At 41.5% G+C, this 23,958-nt stretch overlaps 1 protein-coding gene across 4 annotated transcripts in view; it reads left to right on the forward strand.

The window, feature by feature from the left end:
• Nucleotides 1-3,619: 3,619 nt before the first annotated feature.
• fndc1 (fibronectin type III domain containing 1) overlaps nucleotides 3,620-23,958 on the forward strand; it is a 33,688-nt gene continuing 13,349 nt past the window's right edge. The window contains exons 1-14 of one of the 4 annotated variants that reach the window (XM_034144085.1): nucleotides 3,620-3,698; nucleotides 9,213-9,407; nucleotides 10,914-10,982; nucleotides 15,639-15,884; nucleotides 16,075-16,173; nucleotides 16,314-16,431; nucleotides 16,540-16,727; nucleotides 17,358-17,465; nucleotides 17,803-17,991; nucleotides 18,085-20,559; nucleotides 20,719-20,834; nucleotides 20,977-21,088; nucleotides 21,230-21,574; nucleotides 23,015-23,089. In XM_034144085.1, coding sequence (XP_033999976.1) covers nucleotides 3,626-3,698; nucleotides 9,213-9,407; nucleotides 10,914-10,982; nucleotides 15,639-15,884; nucleotides 16,075-16,173; nucleotides 16,314-16,431; nucleotides 16,540-16,727; nucleotides 17,358-17,465; nucleotides 17,803-17,991; nucleotides 18,085-20,559; nucleotides 20,719-20,834; nucleotides 20,977-21,088; nucleotides 21,230-21,574; nucleotides 23,015-23,089 — 4,408 coding nt within the window. In that variant the 5' untranslated portion in view covers nucleotides 3,620-3,625. Of the gene's footprint in view, nucleotides 3,699-9,212; nucleotides 9,408-10,913; nucleotides 10,983-15,638; nucleotides 15,885-16,074; nucleotides 16,174-16,313; nucleotides 16,432-16,539; nucleotides 16,728-17,357; nucleotides 17,466-17,802; nucleotides 17,992-18,084; nucleotides 20,560-20,718; nucleotides 20,835-20,976; nucleotides 21,089-21,229; nucleotides 21,575-23,014; nucleotides 23,090-23,958 lie in introns of those variants that run through there. The other 3 variants (XM_034144086.1, XM_034144087.1, XM_034144088.1) reach the window with 3 other exon arrangements.

Here is a 23,958-nt window from a genome sequence, read left to right on the forward strand (position 1 = left end):
ACTGTTGCATGGGCATTTTCAGTTTTCTTGTGAGGGAGTACACAACATAAAGTGTTTGAGAACACCTGGCTTATAGCCCTTTTTGAAACATGCAACATGCTCAATTTAAGAATATATTTTATGCAAGTCTGCAAAAATCAAATTATGCACAGACTGGAGCACAACATAATTTTACAATTCAGCAGCCAAAACAAAAATCTAGTTTAGAACCCATACACAAACACAAGCAGAAGATGAGGACATTTGCAATTTATCTCAAAGTAAAAGAAAATAATAATACAAGATTTAAAGCAGACAGCTGCTTATTAAAAGCTATAAAAAAAGCTGTTGATTTATTGGTTAAAACTATCCACTAAGTCAACAATTCTTAAATTGCATTTGCTATTTTTTGGAAACAGTGGCTGAAAGAAGCATCCCCAAAGATTCAAGAGAGCCGCCAGAGGATCCTTATGTTTGTGGAAGACAATAAAACAAATTGCAGTCTGTGATATAAAAGATGAACAAGTCAGTTTAGTACATGTATAGCTAAGAGAACGACTTCAAGGACATCAATTTAATAATACAAATCTGTAATATCATATGTCACTCCATAACATAAAACAAGTAACAAAATAAACTGTGCTTGGAGTCTGTTCAGAAATGTCACCGTCAGTTCTAACTGATGACAGCAGGAGCCCCTCTGACAGCACAGCGATGTTTCCCAGCAGGCACAGGGGCTCTTTAGGCTGTCAGCGCTGCTTATTGATCCTGCCAAAATATGTTGCCTGTCAGATAGGAATCAAATCATTTACTCACACGAAAATACATCATACTTTGTGACAATGGAGGGCAGGCTTGACACTTTGACATGTATATTCAGCGCTTGAGTTACCTTGTTATTCTTCCTTCATTGATATAAAAGGGGTTGACAAAAAAAATGACATTGTTACACAAGCACAACAAACTACATCCCCAAAGAAAGACAATTATAGCCTCCATAAAAATAGGATTCATAGCAGGATTGTTCTATTACACTGCATTCATTGTATCAAATAAACTGGCAACTAAGTTAACCACCTAAGGAGCGTGAAGGACCAGTTTCCTCTCAGTGCTTGTTGTTTCTGTTTACTGAACCACCCTATTTTTAGTTGTCATCTAAGACAGCTAATTAGATGGTTTTTCCTCCTCTCTCCCAACTCCCCCAGATAAGTAATGAAACATCCAAAGAAAGTGGTAGGATATAATAATTATTTCAGATAGTCATCATAGCACCAACAGTTGAAGAGACTATATGTTGAAGTTACACAGTATAACTTGTGTCTATAACATGGTTAGATGTTTACCACCGCAAGAGCTGAGTGTCTAACACTTCAAATGACACAAGAAAATGGAGTTAAGCTGATGACAGAACTGGAACACAACGCTCATATAAACTCAGCTGGACATGCAGTCCAACCTGATCCACTGTATCAGCAGTGATGTTCCATTTCATCACAAGCATCCTGTCACCATACTCTGTGAACTATAGCAGGACTTGACATAAACACCCTCTGGCATGCGCATGAGAGAGAAAACTTGTACTTGTACCGAGCTCGCTGAAGCGTGGCCTTAGGCGCAATACAGTGTGTGTGTGTGTGTGTGTGTGTGTGTGTGTGTGTGTGTGTGTGTGTGTGTGTGTGTGTGTGTGTGTGTGTGTGTGTGTGTGTGTGTGTGTGTGTGTGTGTGTGTGTGTGTGGTGTGTTTTGTGCGAATGAGTGGTTTTCACTTTTGCAGGGTGGATATGAAAGAGACAAGTGTCTGCTTTGCTTTGGTAAGTTTTTTTTTGTTAAAAATTGAATTCCCTTTTGTGCTGACTCATTTAAGATGCTGCAGTAGTGTGTGTGTGTGTGTGTGTGTGTGTGTGTGTGTGTGTGTGTGTGTGTGTGTGTGTGTGTGTGTGTGGTGTGTGTGTGTGTGTGTGTGTGTGTGTGTGTGTGTGTGTGTGTGTGTGTGTGTGTGTGTGTGTGTGTGTGTGTGTGTGTGTGTGTGTGTGTGTGTGTGTAAGAGAGAGAGATTAAAAAGAGAGACTCAATCATCACTAGTAATGAGTTTATAAGGATTTGAGGGCAGAGAGAACATAAAAAAACAAACAACAATTACTTTACGGCCCCTGTGGGCAGCGGAGATGATCACTGGAAGATATTGATTTTGTGGCTATTACGGCCCCCTATTTCTCAGTAACAAATAAAGAATAACAATATCTCATGTGACTTCTTCAAATCTTGCTTTAGAGCTTGTCGTGACTTAATTAGTGTACAAGTCATGGTGAAATATTTTTCCCAGTGTAGATAGAGGCTCTCGCCAACAGAGGGAGATGTTGGTCATTCATAGATAAGTGGATAAACCCTCTTTTGTAAATTGATGTTGCTTGGTGAGCCCATACAGGATCAAACATGGCCAGATAAAGTACTTAATGAGAAAGACAAACATTAGCATATTCCTTCTAAATATTTGGAATTGTCAGCAAATTCTGAGAGTGTTTGTGAGTTTGTGAATTGTGAGTTTAGTGTCACAGTAACCATTGAAAAAAGATAGAAAGCAACCATGTCCTTTAGATGTTTTAATCTTAACTCCTACAGCATTTAATTGACAATATTTACAAAAATAAATTGGATACAAAACCATGTACCTACATTGTTTTGTATCCAGTTTATAGGAAAGAGAACCTCAAATTCATTATGCACAAGTGTGAATTGTTCGTTCTCTACTTTATTTGAGTACGATATCATACAAAAACAGGCAGGTTAGTTAAATTGACTATAATAGGCATATACTCTTTACACGCATCTACACACTTCTGTCTTTACTGCTACTGTAAACACCATTTATAATTACAATCTTACCTCTTACCTTTGAACACAGCTAGACTATAGTTTAAAATGTGACGTATTGCTCCATCTAGTGGTTAACCGACTTCTTTAGAAACTTAATGTAATTACTAATTATATAAGCAGATGAGACCATTTTTCGAAGTTTTGAAAACAACCACACACAATCTGACACATTAAACTAAACCAGGAGGAGAATGTGTGTTTTGGGCTTAAAGGTGAAAAGAGCATTTATGGACAACATGTTAAAGAACCCATATCTGAATTATTCTGGTTCTGGTATTAGCCTACACCCCGCAGTCATTTTATTTCTCCCTCCACCTGCTACCAGACCTTTAGGGTGAAATCAGTGGTGTTCCCTGAAGGGGGAGACATTTTGTCAATGTTGGACTATCACTTGATCCAAAAAACAGAGACACAATGCAACAGTCTGCAGGCATATGAAAAAAATGTTTCCTATAGGAATTTAAAAATGAAATTAATTTTACTAAATGAAAACTATAAGAACATAAGTCTTCATTCACAGAGACAGCACTCTGCCTCACAGTTTACATTACAGTTAAAGCCCACTTCACAATGTAATCAGTTATTTCAAATCAGAATCGCCTGCAGAGGTTGATCTTTGATATTTATTATAGTGTTTAAAACTTTGTTGCTGACATAAGAAGCTGAGAGTTCAGGCAGCAGTCCCATCGGGAGAGGGGAGGGGGGGGGCTGGAGTGTCCCAGCCCTCTGCATCCAGCTGCTGCGCCGCTCCGCAGCTCAGCGCCACACTCACTATGGCTTTAGCCGCAAGCAGGACCCTCTTGGCGCTATTCGTTACGTTTTGCGCACCTGGATGCGGATGGTCAGGTAAAAGATTTGTTCACTTAATATTTTTGAACAGGTGCACGTTTTGCACTCGTGTGTAATTCAGTTTGATAATTGCTCGGACACTGTTGCTTTCTCCTCTTGTGGTTTATGGATCAAATGTGATTGAAAGTTGTTGCAGGTTATTGATGGAAGCTGCACGTTTTGCAGCGTTAACAGGTAGTTTCTACTCATTAATTTGGATGTTGTTATTTTTTAATGGAAAGAAAAAATATATAATGTCTAAGTGCGCGCGTGCATGTGTGCGCGAAGCCTTTAAGATTTCCACAGCTGTTGCAGATGACATTTTTGTGAAAGTTGACATAAAAATGAGATAAATTATAGCCATTTATTATGCATTAGACTATTTCATTTAGAGTGTAAAGTTCGATTTACAATGTGCAAAAAGTGTTAACAGTTACAGCAAATACAGAAGACAGGCTATATTGAATGTAGTTACTTTATGGGGGGAACATATGATGCTATAGTAGCAGTCATGGAAATATTCCTTAACTCAAACACTAGGCAGATGCAGGAGAAGCTGATAAACTGTCAGAATATAAATATTTCTGCACCTTTGTGCTTTCTGCTGAGGGGTATCATGCCAAATGGGTGACTAATCTGGCTGAGGGTGGTGATAAATAACCAGCCTGTGAAACTCAGTTTCATGGGAGAAAAGAAGTGGGTGCTTACATTTTTTTCCCCCTCACACTTTGATGCATGCTTTAAATGTCATATCAATCATGAGTTATTAGACAGGAATGGGTGAAATACCCCTGATAGGATAAAGATGAAAAGGGACTCCAAATGCTTTGTACCCTCAAGAAAATTGTAATTTAATATATTTGATTTTTTTAAATGCATGGTGATATATCAAATAACTCACATCTTTGACACAGACTGCAGCACACATGTTTTAAAAGTTGTTAAGGTTCTGTTTGTAAAATCAATTTGGAGGGAAGGAAGCCCAACCTCCAGACAGCGAAAATATCTAAAATATCAAAAGTGCCATAAAGCCTGGCGACAGTAAGCTGACCCTTTGGCTTCAGTTTGAAGGCCACGTTACAGTCAGCCTTTTTCTTCTCCCTTTTTCTCAAACATACTCAGTCTACTTATATTGTCAGTTGATCTGCCTCCTTCCTTCTCAACTGTGAGCACTTAGTGCATGACGTCATTGCTTTCTCTGAATTTACGCAGCTGCTGTTTGTTATGTTTTTTTGAGTCGTTTTCTTTTCCATCTTGTAGGAAGAATTTTCTGACCATTTTCCCTGCAACACCCTGCTTCACACATTCACTTATACATACATTCACACCTGGGAGCTACTTAACACAACCACAGTTGACTACTGCGGGCCACTGAGCAGCTCCACTGGCATTTTGACAGCAGTGTTTATGGGAGAGGAGAGTGTTACTCATTAACTTTCTCCACTCACATGTCATCAGCTTGTCAGTCAAGAATGTTTCAGAAAAGTGGAAGAAATTGGGCTCTCAGGAATATCTGGACACCTTGACAAGAGCAGCGCAAAAAGAGAACAGAATCATAGAGTATTTAGATAATAGATAATGTCACCTTCTTCCATACAGCAACAGTCCATCAACTCCTGGAAAGAGTGTAGAGTGTTAATGGGACAGAGGGTGAGGGGAAAGAGGGAATCATGTCTTTGCAGGCCAGTGGAATTTAATTTCTCTGCTCCACTTAACATGCTGGAATTCAGCAGAAGCACCCGAGACAGATCTCGAAGAAAACGTTCTCAATTAGGAATGTCATAACTCTGCATCTGGAAAATATGACACTCATAGAGCCATTGCAGATCGAATATTTCAAATATTTTCCACAACACTCTGTATTTGGTCACCTGTGACCTGGTATAGCTTGACCCAGTCTCCCCACCCACCTGCCAGTTGGCTGCCTGTCAAACCTGCCCGCGAGGGCATGTCTCGTGTCATGATGTCATCTCTAGGCGCCATGCCAGATGTTTAAACAAGTACCACCTGGGCCATGAGCACACCTGTCACAGCACACTTCATGTCAGCATACTAAGTGGGTTAATGGAAGAAATAGCCTAAACTAACATTGTAAAGATGTCAGTCTTCATCAGTGAAGAGACATTGAATACCTATTTGGAATTGCAAAATATGTATTTTCATTAGGATTGTACTAGCTGGCTTTTATTGGTAAATGTCAAATGTCATACAATATTAATATGAATGCATATAGCCCTCCCAAGTTAAACAATTACTCACTCACAGGTTGTTGCTTTAAATTAAAGTTGTTCGCAGTCACATTTCCCTTTTAAATTAGGCTTAAATCATCATTTAAAAAATGACAGCATTTAGCATCACAGTTTAGTGATTTATGTGCAAGCGTGCCTATAGGCATGATCTCAGTCTGGTGTGTTGGATTTATGACAAAGTTGATTGCTGGGAAGAGTTTACTGAAGGTCAAAGGTCAGAGGACTTAAAGGCTAACAGACGTGCGAACAGTGTTTGTAGCCCCTGGCCAGATCTGACTCATCTAAAGGACATTGGTGATGTTGATCTTCTCTAACTATTTGCAAAGAAAGAAAGTACAAAAGTGTAGAAAATGTCAGACTATAACTTTAGAAGGTTGGTTTATTCAAATTAACAGGAAAAACACCTTTTATCACTTAGGTGAACTAACACGCAGCATCTCTCAACGGCAACATATCTGTTTTAGAATAATTCCCAGTCAATCTTGATAATCCAAAGAACATGTTAACATTGGACATATTTTTTACAAAGTATTTCCACTGTTGATAGTTAGGTCTCTGAATTGTCCAGTCCCTTTTTACTGCAATGCCATAAACATATATAATTAAGTAGTAGCCTTTCCATTACATGCCTCCAGGTCCTACAGTTATTTGAGATAAAACCAGTTTTTGATGCCAATAGAGCAAATTATAAAGATCTAGACATGTACTTTTGTATATCACTTCAGTCTTATTCTTAAAAATGTGCTTAGCTCGAAACTGAACCACTACCTTGTTAACCTCCACACATACCATCTTACACACACACACACACACACCTTCGACGGTGATCCTGTGTTGATGGGAGTTTGTGGAAGAGGACAGTTATTAGGGGTTAATGGCAAACTCATTGGGGGTGAGCGGGGGGTCAACGTCTGTGGAGCACATTGCAGGTGCATGAGTGCAAGTATTTTCTGGAACAGTTTTACAGGAGTCCTTTGACCCCAGGGCTTACCTGCATATGCTTCTTGTACCAAACTACACATGCACATACACGTGTGTCTGTCTGACTCTCACTCTTTCATACACACACACACACACACACACATATATTTTTTTATAAAGAAACTGACATTATCACCCTCAGGCCTTGCCCTCATTCTTCACATACTTATTCCTTTCCACTGTCTAATCCAATCACACTCTTGTCTGTCTGTCTGTTAAATGTTATATTATTGCCCTGGTGTCCCATGGAGACGCCCTGAAACAAAGCCTACCTCTGATGTTACAACCACTCAGTTGCTTAACTGCTTCCCAAACTGTTTATTCTTGGATGGAAATCATGCATCTGCTCAGCTTGAAGGTCTGAGTCTTGATGTAATCAGAAATATCTGGTTTGCCCTTGGATCACACGTTTCCAAAGAGGGCCAAATCCCAGAATGATGTCTGGACAGAGGAGCAGATCGCTTCCTACGTAATACATGGCCTCATTGGAAACAGGGAAGGAGGGATAGAAGTGTGTCCAGACTTGTGTCAGCCACGAACAGACGATAAAATTGACCTCACTGTAACCCTGCATAAATGAGGATAAAATGAGTAAGCATTGTATGTTGTTTTGGAAGAACACTCTCAAACTCATTCATAAACTCTGGTTTAAATCAGTAGTGACAGTGAGGAGCCAACCATTTAGCAGATACTAAACAACATTGTGGGCCACAGAAGAGTTGCGACCATCTGTAAACGACCGCACACGAGGCCTTAGCGGCAAGTTTTTATGAATGTGAGAAATGAAATTGCAGATCCAGCTGGGCGCACACCTGCAGACAACAAGAACTCAGAGCAATGAGGTGATTTTGAGAAGATGCTAAACCAAAACGTCTGCTGTTAACCTTTGGGGAGCGCTGACAGCCCTAAGGAGCAGCTGTTTATGATGTTTTTGACAACACTCACAATTATGTGACAGGGGTGAATAATGAGCATGCAAACAAACCCTACTCTTGTCTTTCTCAAGAAGATCCTCGACATTTAGCCAAGGCTTGAATCGTTTTTTTTGTATCCCCTCAAATCTTTGAAGCATTTCAGCAACTTTTAGTTCTTTCTTTGCCAAGTGCAAAATGTAAGACACCCTTCAGGAGTCAGTGGAGACCAAAAATGGGGTCGAATTAGACTTGCAAAGACAGCACTCCAAATTATTATGGACTGTAACTTGTAATGTAATTGAAGCACACTATTAATTCAAGTTGGTAATAGCTGTTTCATATTTGTCTTTGTGTCATTTGGTCATTTGCCGCTGTGTTGCAAGTAACCAAGTATCCAATTGAACTTGTGCTGGTAAAACACATTCAAATCTGTGACTTAATCATTGTGGTGTTAATATGGTGTTAATATCACCACTGATTTAGCTAAGATTAATAATTCATGTATGTTCTAAAAATGGTCCCCTGTTTGAGGAACAGAATGACTTGCACATGGATTGATTTTAGGTTTTCTGTATAGTTCATTGGGTCAGAGTTGTAAACTATTAAGTGCTTTTCTTACTATGCATCACATTTTTCCATATGTCCCGAAACAGATGTAGAGTCAGCTGAGGTTTCCACATCCATTCAAGCTCTCAGGCACAAGGCCATTATTTTTGCGTACGAATCAGCTATTTGTAATTTCTCAAATGGTTGTTTGTTGTAATATTTCCTTGTATGGATTTCCTTTTGTGGCATTTTTTCTTCTTGCATAGAAGCTGATTTCATCATTTATCCTGTTTACATTTTCATTGGGGATAAAATCTATATTTTGCGAAAGTAGTTCTCTTCATGGTTACTTTACTTCATGATCTGGGTGTACTGATGGTCTGTTGAATATTTTCGCTGTTGCTTTAGCATGCAAACCAAAAGAAGAGAAACAAGTTTTGGTCCAAAACACAGCAGTGGTAACTATTTTCTTTGTTTTGTGTACAGTACATCGAGCCAAGAGGGAGACTGAACATTGCTTATTGTCCTGAGCCTTGAGCCATCCAAACAAATCCTCACTCATTTATTGAACCATCAAATGAGTTTGTATTTTTCAGGGCTGCCTTACACGTATGCTTCATCTGAATCAGAGTTACTTTGAATGCCAAGTATAATAAATCCAGGGGGAATTGTTGAGGTGGCCCTGCAGAAAATGTTTATTAACAGCTTAAACAGTAGACTAACATTTATGTCATAATGTGTAGGGGCAGGAAGCCTTTACGACAGGAGAAATAAACTTTAAATACACTTTCAAAATAAATGTTTTACAGACACAATTTATCCTGACGTCATTTGTTTTGCAGCAGAGAAGCCCCTGCGGTCACAGAATGGGAAACAGACATCTTTGGATAAGAGCCTGAGGGAGCGCTGGGAGCCGTCTATTCATCTCGATGGAAGACCTGTGGACCGCTTCGTCATCAGCTCCAACAAACCCACGAGGTCTCATCGCTTCGCTAAAATGGGAAAGGACAGTAGCCCTCGTCTAATGGAGGATGTAGGTAAGGCAGAAACACAGAGACAGTTAGAAAAGGAGAGTGTGCGAGCAAGATGTTTGGAAAGAGGGACTTAAAATAATCACAAGTGGACGTTCCTGAGGGACCTGGGGAGTGGTGGCAGTACTGCTCGACAAAAAGTCATTAAGAGGAAAATAAATGGACAGAAAGCAGGAACAAGACATTTGGCTTAAACTATGGAGAGAGCTTTCAGATCACGGAGTTCTGCACTTTGTCAAAACAAGTGCCAAGAACGAAGAGGGGGAATATAGATCTGGGTATGAAGCAGAGAGGACATGCAGGGGGTGAAGTGTTGGCACACGTGTGCATGTACAATTCAATATTGGATGTGTTGTCATCCAAGATTGCCAAAAAGAGCACTGTGGGCGTATTGTCCCCTGCCTCGCTTTTACACAGAGATTATTTTAGGCTTTAGAAAGACTTTATTTTTAATATCGCTTTTTAATTCCTAATTCCTCCTTGTTAAACGGCAGGTTTTTATATTTCTATATTCTGCAGTGTTGACACAGTCTAGCCTGTTTTTGTCATTATTCCATTTTTTTTCTCTGTCCCTGGCTTCTAAGAGCCATACTTCATCAGCGGCTCAGAGTCTGCAGCCAACCCTTCTTTTCCACATCCAAACCCAGCTCCACTCCTATAACCCGATGCCTTGTGTTGTGGTCACTTGCTGTGTGTGTGTGTGTGTGTGTGTGTGTGTGTGTGTGTGTGTGTGTGTGTGTGTGTGTGTGTGTGTGTGTGTGTGTGTGTGTGTGTGTGTGTGTGTGTGTGTGTGTGTGTGTGTGTGTGTGTGTGTGTGTGTGTGTGTGTGTGTGTGTGTGTGTGTGTGTGTGTGTGTGTGTGTGTGTGTGTGTGTGTGTGTGTGTGTGTGTGTGTTGTGCAACATAAGTGTGTTTGGTGGTGAGTGTGGTTGGGTAAAGTGTGGTGCCAAGTGTTGAGTCATGCATTGTCTTGTATAGTGTGTCAAATATGCATCTATATCATCCTTTGTGTTTATATGGGTGTGTGTGCCGCCTCGTGCGCGCTGTTGCGGTCTCTCCAGCTCCGGTGCAGTCTGCCATGGGTCTCTGGCAACCGAGGAGCACGTCTCAGTGTTGCTTTTCCAGAAATTCCTTGCAGATCGTGTGTTCTTCCCTCAGCAGCATGAGAGCAGCATCAGTCATCATAAATAACACCGTGCTGTTTGCCTCCACATCATTAATGTGTCTGGCCAACCGCTGTTAGAACAACACAAACAGAAAGATGACTTATCAGTAAGGACAGTTTGGGAGGTGGAGACATAAAGAAAAAAACTTTTTTCCTCACTGACAAGAGGAGAAAGTAGATTACACAAATGTAAAAGCTGACCATAAAAAGTAAAACAACATTTCGAATTGAACTTGTGTTCAACAGGTAAAAATGATTCAGTAAATCTGATTTTCTTCTTTAACTTATTTACGTTACTTCACGTTTCTTTTCTCAACATCATTCAATCATTTTTGTTTTATTTTTTAGATCCCGAATGGGTTAACCTGGATGGCTTTGCTGTGTTGGGCGTTGCACCGGTCAGAAACTCATCAGCAGGTAAACCTTATTTAATGTCATCTTAACCAACAACACATGACTCTCAGTAAAAGTCGCACATTTAAAACTGTGTGGTTAAATCCATTAAAAGGGGTTTGCTTAAATCTGCTGCTGTCATCGTGGATATAAAAGGAACCGCCAAATCTAATGTGACGATGAGTCACAGTGCTGTGTTCGTAAGGCTCACTTATTCTGTCCCGTACAAGTTAAATGGGGGAAAGTACTTCCTGGTCTCTGACTCATAGATTCCCATCTATTCGGCTAGGTGTGTTTTTCTGTCAAGTGATCCAAATGTAACATTTCTTTTTAAAGTTGTGTCACCTTAAAGGTAGGGTAGGTAAGTTTGAGAAACCGGCTCGAGATACACTTTTTGTTATATTCCATGGAATGCTCTTAACATCCCGATAGCAATGAATATCTTAAGTCAGGGGTGTCAAACTCAATTTCATCACGGGCCACATCAGCATTATGGTTGCACTCAAAGGGCCGGTTGTAACTTTAAGACTATATCATTAATTAATATAACTTCATAATTAGCTACGTCTGAAAGCAGAAGTCTAGAGCAAATCATTGCAAGTCTCTTCAGTAAGAATGTCACAATATGATTTTAAAAGAAAAGCCACATTCTGGAAAAACATTGATTGTGACATTTTGAAAAAGAGAAGTGACATTTTGAAAAAAAAATCTATTTATGAGAAAAAGGCTAATTATAAGAATAAAGGCATATTTGGACAAAAAAAAGTCAAATTCCGAGAAAAAGTCAAATTTGAGATGCATTGTGGGACATGTCATTTATGGGCAACGTGCTTCTGTAAAGTAGCATGTAACCGTATAATAAACATATTATATTCTTTGCAAGCTCTTGTGGGGCCACATAAAATGAAGTCGCGGGCCGGATTTGGCCCCCGGGCCTTGAGTTTGACACCCCTGTTTTAAGTGCTTTGACAAAAAATCCCCAAAAAAATGTAATTTGTGGAAGCCGTATTACTGTAAAAAGCACGACCAATCATTTTAGCCGGCCCGGCTAAAATAACTGGATGGCCTACCTGCCTGTCAGCCTTCCATCTGTGCACAAACTTATCTCGTGCCCTCATTGGTCATGTGTGCGTTCGTGTGTGTTGGAGGAGGGGCTCTGTAAGGAAGTGGCAGATTTTTTCCGGTTGTGTATTTTCAAATTCTAGCGCACTTGAGCTGATTTCTCCAAAATTACCTACCCCACCTTTAACTAATGAATGTCACTTTAATGATCACATAATTGCATGAAGAGTAACTGTGTTGACATTGTTATCAATGCACAGTCAAGCGATTCAACATTTTCTTAAATTTGTTTTGACAAAAAACTGTAATTTCTCATTAAGAACTGCTACACACTCTTTCTCAATTCCCAAAGGTGTGCTCTTTGATTGTTTTTCCAATGTTATCTCAGTGTTAATATAATACCTTCGGACATGACCTATTATCTGGACAGTACATAATGTAGGGCTCTCTGAACTCATGATGTTATTTTTTATGATTTTTTGATAGAATTCATTAAATAATAGAAGAAAGATATCCATTAGACGTTTTTGCAGCTCTAATATTGATTCAACGTTGTTCAAGCTCTTCAGAAATAAAAGGTTATTCTTGTTTAAGTGAGGCGCACTTAAGGAATCTTACTATTACACTACATTTTCTGTAATATTTTCTTTTGTATTTATTTCTGTGCGTTCCTGGGGCATCTGGACATTAAAGCAGGCGTCATGTAAACACTCATGAGCCAACCCTAGGGCAAACACAAATAGATATTCGCGTTCAAACTGTTCCACATGGACAATTTGGTATTTCCAAACCACTTGACTTGGCATATAATAATGCCGCGGTGAGGAACAGGAAGAAAACCCATTGAGATTCCAGACTGAAAAGATCAGGACCAGCAATTGAACCGAGGACCTTCTTGCTGTGAGGCGACACAGCTAACCACCGAACCACCGTGCTGCTCTGGAGTTTCAGTTCTATTTGTTTAAAGCAGAGCTGCTTCGGAGACACAGCTAATCATATTTGTTGAGTTTAACCTCAGTGAATGGAGCTAAAGACCCACTGTGTTTCTGGCAAAGTAATCCTAGCGAAGCGGAAGGGGTGAATCAAGATGGTAAAAAGCCTGCTAGCACACTTCATACGTTTTGTAATAGCTAAAGTTATCTAGCTAGCTACCGGCTAATTTTCATGATCCTAGGTAATATTACAAGTCTTATACTAACTGAAAGACTAGTAAGATAATGAATAACTGCAAATGAATACACTGGCATTGTTTTCATAGTTTTTGTTGTTATTGTTTCACATGTTGTCTGTTGAGGCAGTCATAATGCTATAAACGTAGCTTTATCGGTTTATTCTTTTGGTTACTAGTGGTATTATATGTATATGTATTCAACTCTGACTTTGAATTGATCTTCAAGACCAGCGCTTTTGCATATCCTTTTTACTTCTAAAAGTCAGACTGGACAATATGGCAAAAACTTTATTCCGGGCATTTTGTATTAAGCCATTATATGCAGTAAACATGTAATACATGTCTGTCTCCATTATTTGTTTAAATGAGCAACACATTACAACATATGACAATATTTTAACAATCCGTTTATCAGCCAAAAATGCTGAACATTGACAGCTGTTATAAAGCTACCAAACCAAATGCCAACTCAGAAATGTTATCAAACGTTAGCAGACGTTATCTTTAAGGTTAGCTTATAAACCCAGTTTACAAATCAAGTTGTTTAAACAGTACTGTACATTCATGAAAGAAGGCAAATGATAAATGACGCCACTGAGCATACTGTAAGTGATGTATATTGATATAGAGTTCTTGCCACTGTCTTTGTTAGTTGGGACTAATTGAGTATTTCTGCCTCCAGGAAAGTTCTGCCACATTGTTTGTATAAATTAAACTGTGGCTAAACTGAGAAATGTAAGCAATCCTAACCATTTATGTTTGCAAAGTTTAGACTTGCCTGTGAAGTTGGGTAAATGTCACAGACGGTGGAAAAAACGTTGCTTTATACAGTTTCTGTCGAGGGATTGAGTCAGCACTCAACAGTATCATTCTTCAGTATCAGTCTGAACACACTGAGGAGGGTCTCCGCTCTATCAGTGGTATGTCTGTCTGCCTCACAGCACCTTGGACCATCCAGATTCCAGGAAAAGACAGAAAGGATTTGGCAAATGAGAGTACTGAGGCAATGGTTTAGTGGTCCGCGGCGTGATGACCCGGGCCAAAATATGCACATGTGACAGCTTTCCAGAGAGAGAAAAGAGGAAGGGAAAGGAGATTTAGGCTGATTGAAACCAAATGTTTTATTTATTTTTTGTCAACTTATACGAGAGAAGCTTGTATATATAAGACAGAATTGTCCCATATTATTGTTATGGTTATTGTTAACACAGTGATGCCTCAAAAGCATCTAAGTGGTAGGACAGTGATAGCTTTGATGATTGATGAAAGAAAAGAAAAAAAATGTAAGCTTGTGATTTGTAGCGAATGAGATAAAACAGGCAACCACACTGGTGTAATCATGATGAGTTTATGTTTAACTGGCTCCTGTCTCAGTTCATTTTCTTGAAATGACACAGAGCAGATTATCCACTTGTGCAGGTGCGGGATAAGGTTGGAGAGGAGTATTTGAAGACAGAAAAGCAACATCAAAGAGAGAGAGAGATGTGTTGCGGTATTAAACAGAAAATGTAAGGAGGAGAGATCTTCTCAGCTGTGCTGGCAGCAGGACACAGTGAGGATTTAGCGAGACACTTTGAGACACTAATGGAGCACTCCAACAAACAGCCTTTCTTGTGTGCTTTTGTACTCCCCTTCACATCCTCTCTGTCTCATTTGTGTTACCTCACATATACAAAGTGTCACAGAAGAAGCCCACCAGCAGTAAACTCTCTTTTCAAACCCTTTTGCTAAAGAAAACTTTTTGGGCGTGGTGGCCTCTCTTGGAAAATGATTCACAGTTGGCAAACGTACTGTTAGTTGAAAGGGGATATCATTCATCATATCATTATATTGTCCTTATAACCACTTTGAATTTCATCAAATACACTTTCCAACATCAGATGACTTGTCAGTACGCACACAGCTGTGCATGCAGCTATGCTGATGGGAATCAGGGCTGATACTTCTTCATCTGACAGTAATTATGAGTAACGGATGAAGGAGGTATAGAGGGAGGAGGGGAGAGAGAGAAGAGTATTTTAGTTTTGTAGCCAATGCTATCGCTCAGCACCGCAGCCAGATGAGGGGGAATGTCTGGCTGTCTGAGTCCATGTCTGAGTCGTTTTTCAAGATGGAGTTACAACTAGGGTGGGATTGAAAGCAGGAAGCAGGACTTCAGGAGTTGGAGCAGATGACATGTTGAGGACGTGGTGCGGTTCCATGGCATGTCCTGTTTGTGACAAGTGGCCATGTTAAGTGACAGTGTTGGATACAAGTGACATGTAATTATGTGTTTATCACTTAGTGGTCGTGTCTTGAGTGTAGCAATTAAGTACAATGATTTTTCGTGGCGGTTAGTTTCAACAAGGCCTAAAAGCCATATCAAGAGCAGATTATGAATGAAGTATTGGGTCATAAAGGTTCTTCGGTGCACTCGAACTTTTCCCTACCTTTTCGTCCACCAACAGGTCCGGTCAGGTCTCGGCAAACCGCTGCCAGAAAAACATCCTCGGTACAGCGGCCCACCATGGTGAACAGAACAGCCCACTCATCAGGCGTTTCCAATGCCAGGACACACAGGAGGGCCCCTCAGTCCTCCTCAGGGTCCAGGCAGCCTGAGAGGGCGTTGGGAAGAGCCCCCCCGCTGGGAAGGAGACGCCAACACCACACCAAGCCTCAATCTGACCAGAGAAACCGAAACAAAGCCAAACTAAGTAAGAGGACTCACATTTTACAATCACCAGATTAAAGGGGCAAAGCTTTCAGTTCAAGTACAATATGATGTTTAGAGTAATGTTAGCCATTTCTATAATGAAAATAGGCACATGTGTACATTTAGTTTGTATTATTTTAGTGTCCATAGTGTAAACCCTGGCCGTGCCTGGTATCCCTTTCTATTCATAGCCTCTGAGTCCGTTCATGTGGTGTCACTGCAGGCACAGAAACCCATGGGACGGAGCGCACCTGCCAACAGAGCAATCGCAACCAAAACAACCACACCAGGTATTATTCTTGAGAATGATCTGGTTCCTTTGCACTTTATATATATCAAAATAGCTCATCAGCGCATCTTTGGTAGACATGTTAGCCTATGAGAAACAAAAGCATCAAGGTTTTTCTCTACCTCTTTGTGTGTTTTCCAGAGCCGCCAGAGTATGAGGCCCGGGACATCGGTGTCAGGGTTATGTCCCCTCAGTCGGTCCTCATCTCATGGGTGGATCCTGCTGTGGAGATGGGGAAGGTCGGCCCAGAGGATATCAGGTAAGATCTGTGAAAGAATGTGAAATACAGACAAAGACTGAGTGAGTAAAAGAGAACACTAACCCTTTCCACTGCAATGAAACATCCATATTTTCTCTCTTAATCCAGATCCTACACAATAAAGTACAGAGAGAAGGGTGAGTCGGCACGCTGGGAGTACAAGGACAGCACCCAGAGGAGGATGCTGGTAGACACCCTGTTTGCTGACGGCATGTACGAGTTCTCTGTCAGAATCTCTCAGGGAGAGAATCATGGAAAGTGGAGTGTCTCCGTCTTTCAGAGAACCCCTGAGTCAGGTACGCACATGTTGCCGATGCCTGCTGAGAATTGCTTATTGAATATCATTGTGGTGGTAGCAATGTAGGAAAAGTGATGTGAAGTGAGTCCAGAGGAATAGCTAGAGAGAGCCAAATCCCTGCATTTTTCTAAGCATATAAAAACATAGAATTTATTCTTGCAGAGAAGAATTCAGTCTTGCATACCTCAATGTCAGTTAGCTATTTTTCTTCTTGTATCCTTATACCACACTTCATCACATTCACTGCCTATAACCCCCAATGATATTTGATTCCTGCTTTGGCTGCAGCCCTGTCATGATTGCAGCTTTTATCCCGTGTCATAGCAGCTCCTGAGCTGCGGTTCATTGGAATGTCAACATTTACTGCCTGGCCCGGAGCGCAGATATCCATCTGCAGCTACCATACATGATTTCAAGGGGAGGCTCCTCACAATGTATGGCAGCAGTGCTTCCTTCAGTTGAAACCTCTTGGCACAAACTCGCTGTTTTTACATTCTTTAAGCAGCAATTTCCTCACCCTGCTCCCTCTGCGCTGCTTCTGGTTTCTTTCCTGCTGCTGCCGCCCCCCCCCCCTCCCCTCACTGCTGTCTCTCCCATTCACTTGTTTTATTTTCTTCTCACTTACTAGCTCCATCTGGGCCACCGGAGAACTTCGAGGTCAAGCCACTTAGAGGGAAAGGAACTGCTGTCATAGCAACATGGGATCCACCTGAAGAACCCAATGGGAGGATAAGAGGTCAGGCAATGAGGAATTATTGAATCCCTGATGGCTAACAAATCAGTTTAGAAAATCCTTGGTATTTTATTTATTGTTCTGACATGAGGGTGCCCGCTTTATGAGTGCTCTCCACTGGTTGGGATATCTGGGACTGACTGTCAATGTTAGTGCTGTAATCAGATAAGAACACACACTATTCAGAAAGCAGGTCACAGGACACCTTGATGCATAATATGTATTGTACAATAATAAATAATTACTACAATGTTATAGTGGTAATAGTAATATAGTAATGTTCAAACTACCTCCCCTCAGTCTTTTTCTTAACAGTTATTCATGCTCTACCTCCACACAGAGTACATCATGTCTTATGCTCCTGCTATGAAGCCATTTGGAATGAAAAGTGTGACGTATCGTAGCAGCGCCTCCACAGCCACTGTAGATGGCCTCACACCGGGAGAACGGTACATCTTCAAGATCAGAGCCACCAACAGGAGGGGTCAGGGCCCCCAGAGCAAAGTCCTCAGCGTTGTCATGCCAGGATGTAAGCACAGTCGACTTTATACAATATGAATGTGCATGTATTCCTTAAAAATGTATTATTCCTAAACTTACAACAACTTTTGTCTACTGCCAGCCAGCAGCGGGGCCTCGGCATCCTCGAAAACCAAAGACAGCCGCAGGACTAGCCACTCTCCTTCCAAACAGGATACGGACCATGAGGAATCGGATCTCCAAACAACAGAGGCGCCAGAAGAACCAACAACAACAACAACCCCTCAGCCACGGCCTGCTGCACCTGTCAGGCGTGGACGTCCCCTCCTCTCCCAGCCTGTAAGGGGGTCTGTCAGGAACAGTGGGTCATCCAGAGGAAGAGTTCAAGATAAAGAAGAGGAGGAAGACGAAGAAGAGGAGAAAGTACCCACGACGCCTACTCCAGTAAAAGAGACGACAACCATAGAGGTTGTACCAGAGACCAAAGTCCCAGACAATGATGTTTCCCCTGAATTTGAAGAAGAATTAGTATATGATGAAGAGGTTCTAACTACAGAGACCCCCAGCCTCAAAGTTTCGACGCCCTCTCCAACTAAACCTCGTCCACATCCACAGCCCAGAAGGCCCATCAAGATCCGGGTCCATCAGAAACCAGGATCCAAGGCCGCTTCATCCTCTTCTTCTTCTTCTTCATCTCCCTCATCTTCTGGTTCCTCCTCTTCAGCATCATCCTCACCTTCTTCAACGTCATTGTCCTCATCTTCACGTATTCAAGAGTCGGCTGCCAGTAGAAAGGACTACGTGGCTTCAGCATACCCAGAGAGCAAAGGCACCTTTGATAAACCGATCCTAACACATACAAAACCATCATCTACGGTTTTGAAAGAGACACGTCCACAGCAGACAGGGGCCACATCTGTCGGTAGAGGTTCAGCTTCAGCGGGGCGCCCCAATGGGTCTGGTTTTGGCTCTAGATATGGTTTCGGTCGCAGAAATCCTGGGATTTTGTCAAGAGGAAATTCATCTCGAATGCTGAATGGTAACAAACCTGCCATCACCTCACAGATGCATTTACCAAGCAGGACTTCAAACACACGCAGTTCAGCATCACAGTCGACTTTACCAGACAGGACTCAAAACCACGGAACAACGCATACTTTAAATTCAGCCACATCCAGGTCCCCTTCAGGAAGTGGAACCCACAGCCAGGCTACATCAGACACATATCATTTGGACAAATCACAGTCATCATCATCAGGGTCCAAGCCTGAAGGCTCTGCAACTTCCCAGAGCTCAGGCAGCAATCCATCCACTTCACATGGCAGTCCAGACATCCCATCCAACACAGACAGCGCCGGCTCATCTCAGTCAACTTCCCACAGAGGATCTCACAGCCCTGCAAGTTTACCAAAAACACAGAGCTCACACACATCACCTGAGCGAGATACAACATACAACAATGGAAATGATGACGGTGATTACAAAAACACAGACGCAGAATTAACCAAAGTTGAAGAACCGTCTTCGAGCTCTAAACCGCAACCCGCAGTGGAGGTGAGACGGGAGGAGGAAAGAAAGGAGGATAGCGGTAATGGGAAACCTGTGGTTCCTCGTACCTCACTCGCTGAAAGGTTTCCCTGGATAAAGAGCCGCAGGTTTGGTCAAGGGACGAGAGCTTCATCTTCCAGGCAGGAGGGTAGACACCTCTCCACCAGGACGTCATCTTCAGTCGGGGCCGGCAGACCCGTCTCGAGGGGGGTACCCACTAGGGTTTCAGGGGCTACAGGTGCTGCCGGTGTATCAACAATACAGGAGACAAGTGCAGATCTAGGGAAGCAGGACTCCCTAAAGAACGGAGTAGGGGAAGGTTCTGTAAAGCATCCTTTGACCAATCAAAATACAGTATCTAGTGATTCTAGAAACCCAACTACCTCATCCTCTTCATCATCTTCCTCTGGGGCAGCCACTTCTTCTAACTCTGAATCCCGTCGTTCCTCAGGTGGACATAGAGACTCAAGTGAGCCCGTCCATAGGGAAACTTCAAATAGTAATGATCATAATGAGGATTATCTTGAGGAAAGGAGTAGAGAATTAAGTAGAAACAATGATAAAGTTGCAGACCCTACAGCGGCCCAAAGGAATCCTACTTTACCGTCAGCAAACAGAAACTTGGAGGACAATGAGAGTGTGGATACAAGGGAAACTTCTTCCAGGACAAGACCTAGTTTACCATCGGGAGGTGCTTCACCTTATCGCCGTCCTGGGATGGGGGGCAACGGGAGGGCCCGCTCTCCTCTGCTTGCTAACAGGCCGTTTGGTGGATCTAGGCTTCCTTCCAGAGCACAGAACTCAAGGCTCGGTTCTTCAACATCTGATGGCTCCTCAACATCATCTGATGCCGCTTCTTCCTCAAATATGCCCCAGCCAGTTTTGACCTCGGATCGTGACGTTGCCACTGGCAATACTGTGACAAAGACAGGGGGATTAATTGGAGGCAACTCCCAGTCTACATCGTCGTCCTCAGCATCTAGAGACAGCTCTAGGGGCAAGGGGGGTCGGTCTCGCTATCCCATCGTTAGAGGGAATCTACCCAATGGAGGACAAGTCAATGGAAACGGTAATGTCGATTGATATAATGCATGACTTCCTGCCACCTTTCCATATCTGAAAAGGTGCAAGGATTTGCTTGGGCAAAAAAGTAAATTATAATATGTATATGTGTTATAATCTCAGCGGTAAATCATTTAACACTTATCTTAAATTGTATTATTGTAAGGTAAAAATGGACGACCCAATCTGACAGCAACAAGTGATAAAGAGACCCCCACTTCTCATGGAACCAACAAGGCTGTTGGTCAAAGGTTTATCACAGGACCTGATGGATCCAAATGGGTAACTATGTTTCTTACATTACGAACTCATAACTTTGAAAGGCCACATGTTGACTGGATCTATTTTAAAGAGTAGTGAATAGTACAATAATTGTTCTATATAGGTTGCCGTAAAGATTAAGCAAATATTGTTGTTCCTCCAGGTGGTGGACTTGGAGCGAGGAGTTCTTATGAACAAGGAGGGACGAGTTCTCCAGGACTCACAGGGTAAACCTAAGAGAGTGGTGCTTGGAGAGGACGGAAAAACCATTTTTGGTAATATGCTTCAGTCAATATTTACATTATATTCAAACACACGGTATACAGCTTTGATATGTATACGAATATGTGCTTTAATCGTTCAAGACAAGTCATAAATATGCTGTTAACCCATCTCCTTGCTTCTCACTCCACCAGACCACCTGGGCAGCCCCCTGGTAAACCAGGAAGGCATGGCTCTGTTTGGCCACGGCCGGGACAGTCAACCTGTGGTCAACCCAAAAGATAAGATCCTCATGGTTGGAGGGAAACCTTTACTTGGCTTGGACCGTCATCACCACAGAACAACAACCACCACCAAAGCCACCACAACCAGGGCTACTACCACCACCACCACACCTGAACCCACCACCACTGAATGGATCATAGAGTCTACCACGGCACCACTTTACCCAATCTGTCCACCTGGTACCTTCTCCAAAACAGATGAGTACGGTTACCCACTGCTGGATCCAGAAGGAATATTGGACTGTTATCCAGAAGGTGAGACTGAAAGACACTAAATGAATTATAATACAATGCAGACAGCACTTTTAAAGATGGATTTAAATAAAGATTAATGCTTAAGGAATGAAAATACTGCAGTGCCTCGACTGCTTTGTAAATAGCTTTCCCACAAAACTGTAGTCAAGTTCAGAAAAGTATTTTAAAACCAGAATAGTGAACTCAAAGAATTATGACTTCAATGAATATCTCAGTTGTATTGTTTGTTAAACCCATCGAGGCCAAGAGTGTTTCCTGTCTGTTCCTTACAGAGCACTATAACTCTGTAACAGTGTGTGCTAACTGTTTGATCTGGTCAGCGTGTGTGTGTAGATGTGTGTGTGTGTCTATGTGAGACCACAGAAACCACATGTAAGTCTCCACATCTGGGGCCTGGCTGTGGTCAGAGTGCTGCTGATTTCAAACACACTACGAGCTGTCAGTTGAACGTTGCTATAAGTGTTATCGCACAAAGACAATGAATGAAGCATACACGCATTCATGACCACACAAAGCATGGCTATTATAGTTATTACAGCACATATGGTGGGGGATTTAAAAATCATTAAACTAAACCAAGTCTATAGGTTCAGAGTTGTAGATTTGCAATCAACCAAAACACTAAAAATAAACTTTGATTTTTTTATATGAAAGTATACCATAAAGACAAATATAATTGTGGGCGTAGAACTGCCGCTGTTTATTGCATTGCATGAACTTTAAGTGTATCGTAAACGTACAAATGATGGTCCATATTAGTTCGTTTTTATTATTATAAATAATAAGAAAAAGTTTGAAAAGGCTGCTTTAGCTATGTGAACATTTGGAGGAACTTATTTAATATTTAGTTGTGTGGTTCTAATGAAATCTTGCCAAGTCATAAATACATTTTTAGTGTGTGTTTCCCTACACATATTTATTTTTGTTTGAGAGAGAACCATGGTGGTGCTGATTTATATCAGTGTGTTGTTTCTGAGAAATTGTTATCCTAATAAAAATGGATAAAGTCCCATTTAAAGTCTTATTATACTGCACAAACATCTCGTTATACTACAGAAAATTCTCATAATATTGTCCAAATGTTAATGTTGTGATGACATACTGTATAAAAGTAAACGTTCCCCACTATTACAAAATATTATGATAGTTATTTTTTCCCACTGTTGCAGCTCAGTGCTCATTATTAGTCCTGCTGTTATATGAACAACCTCAAATATAAATGGCAAACTGCGACGGCTAGAAAAACGTTTCCTTGTAAGGTCTTAAATAGAGAAAGTGGGGCCAAAAGGGAATTTGCAACACAAGATCAAAAATGATACTGGTACTGCAATATGTATGTAGGTTGGTGTGTGGATGTATGGGTTTGAGTCTATGTGTGTGTCAGATCAGAAATGTGTACATGGTCATGTGATGCTACAGCTTGTTCTACTTTTCTGACAGAGGAATCCTCAGGAATGGAAATGGACCACATGGTTACATTAACCATGGTGCCTGATGCTTTAGCTCTTGAGAAAGGTATTGGCTGAGTTTGGCTTCCCACCGACTTTCCGCCACTGGGCCGGGGTTTCCTGAACTGCACTATATATGCACCTTGTGTGATGACCGCGTACCGCACTGCTTGTTTATCGTCTTGTTGATCCGTCTGTGGGTGTGTTTGCTCGCTCTTCCTGTGTCTTCCTCTCTGCCTTGCCTGTGGTCGTCACTTTGTTTCTCCTCTTGTACGTTTGTTTGGCTTGGTTTTTGTTTTATGGCTTGGCTTTTGGATACTTTCCCTTATGGCCTGTTTTAAATCACTTGTATTCCAGAAACTGGACCATGTAACTGCATTACTAAGCTGAACTGAATGTTTTGGTTAATGATTTAATGCAATTTATTTGCTGTTCTTAATGTTGCTTTGTACTGTAATAGATAAACCCTGGCTTTGTTCAAACACGAGCTGAATGGTAAACTGCAGGGTTTTAGTTGATGAGAGCTTTAGTCGTGATTTCGCCACAGGTGTTTGGATTCTCTTAGAAATTCTGTTGCATGTGAGCACAATTTCATATTTTCTTTCTTTTCGGGGGGGTTGGCTTGAAAAGATACATTGAGCATTACAATATTTTCTTAGCATTTCCCTGCCATGGCTCAAAGCTGGGTGCATGTGTTTGGACCATGATGTAATGCCAAGGCTCGCTGATGCGGCACGGGGGGAAAAAAACAGTGATGAAAGCAGAAGGAACTAATTGGATTCCTCTCACTGGATCACTTCACATTTGTCAGCCTTGGAGACTTGTGAAATGGTCCTTTTCCTCACATGGAAAATATGGGTAGCAAAACATTACATATGAATACAGCATGGGGTGGTAGGGGGAAAAAAGGGGTTATTTGAAAGTGAGCTCACACAT

This window comes from Trematomus bernacchii, unplaced genomic scaffold (genome assembly GCF_902827165.1).
Source record: "Trematomus bernacchii unplaced genomic scaffold, fTreBer1.1, whole genome shotgun sequence".
NCBI lineage: Eukaryota > Metazoa > Chordata > Actinopteri > Perciformes > Nototheniidae > Trematomus > Trematomus bernacchii.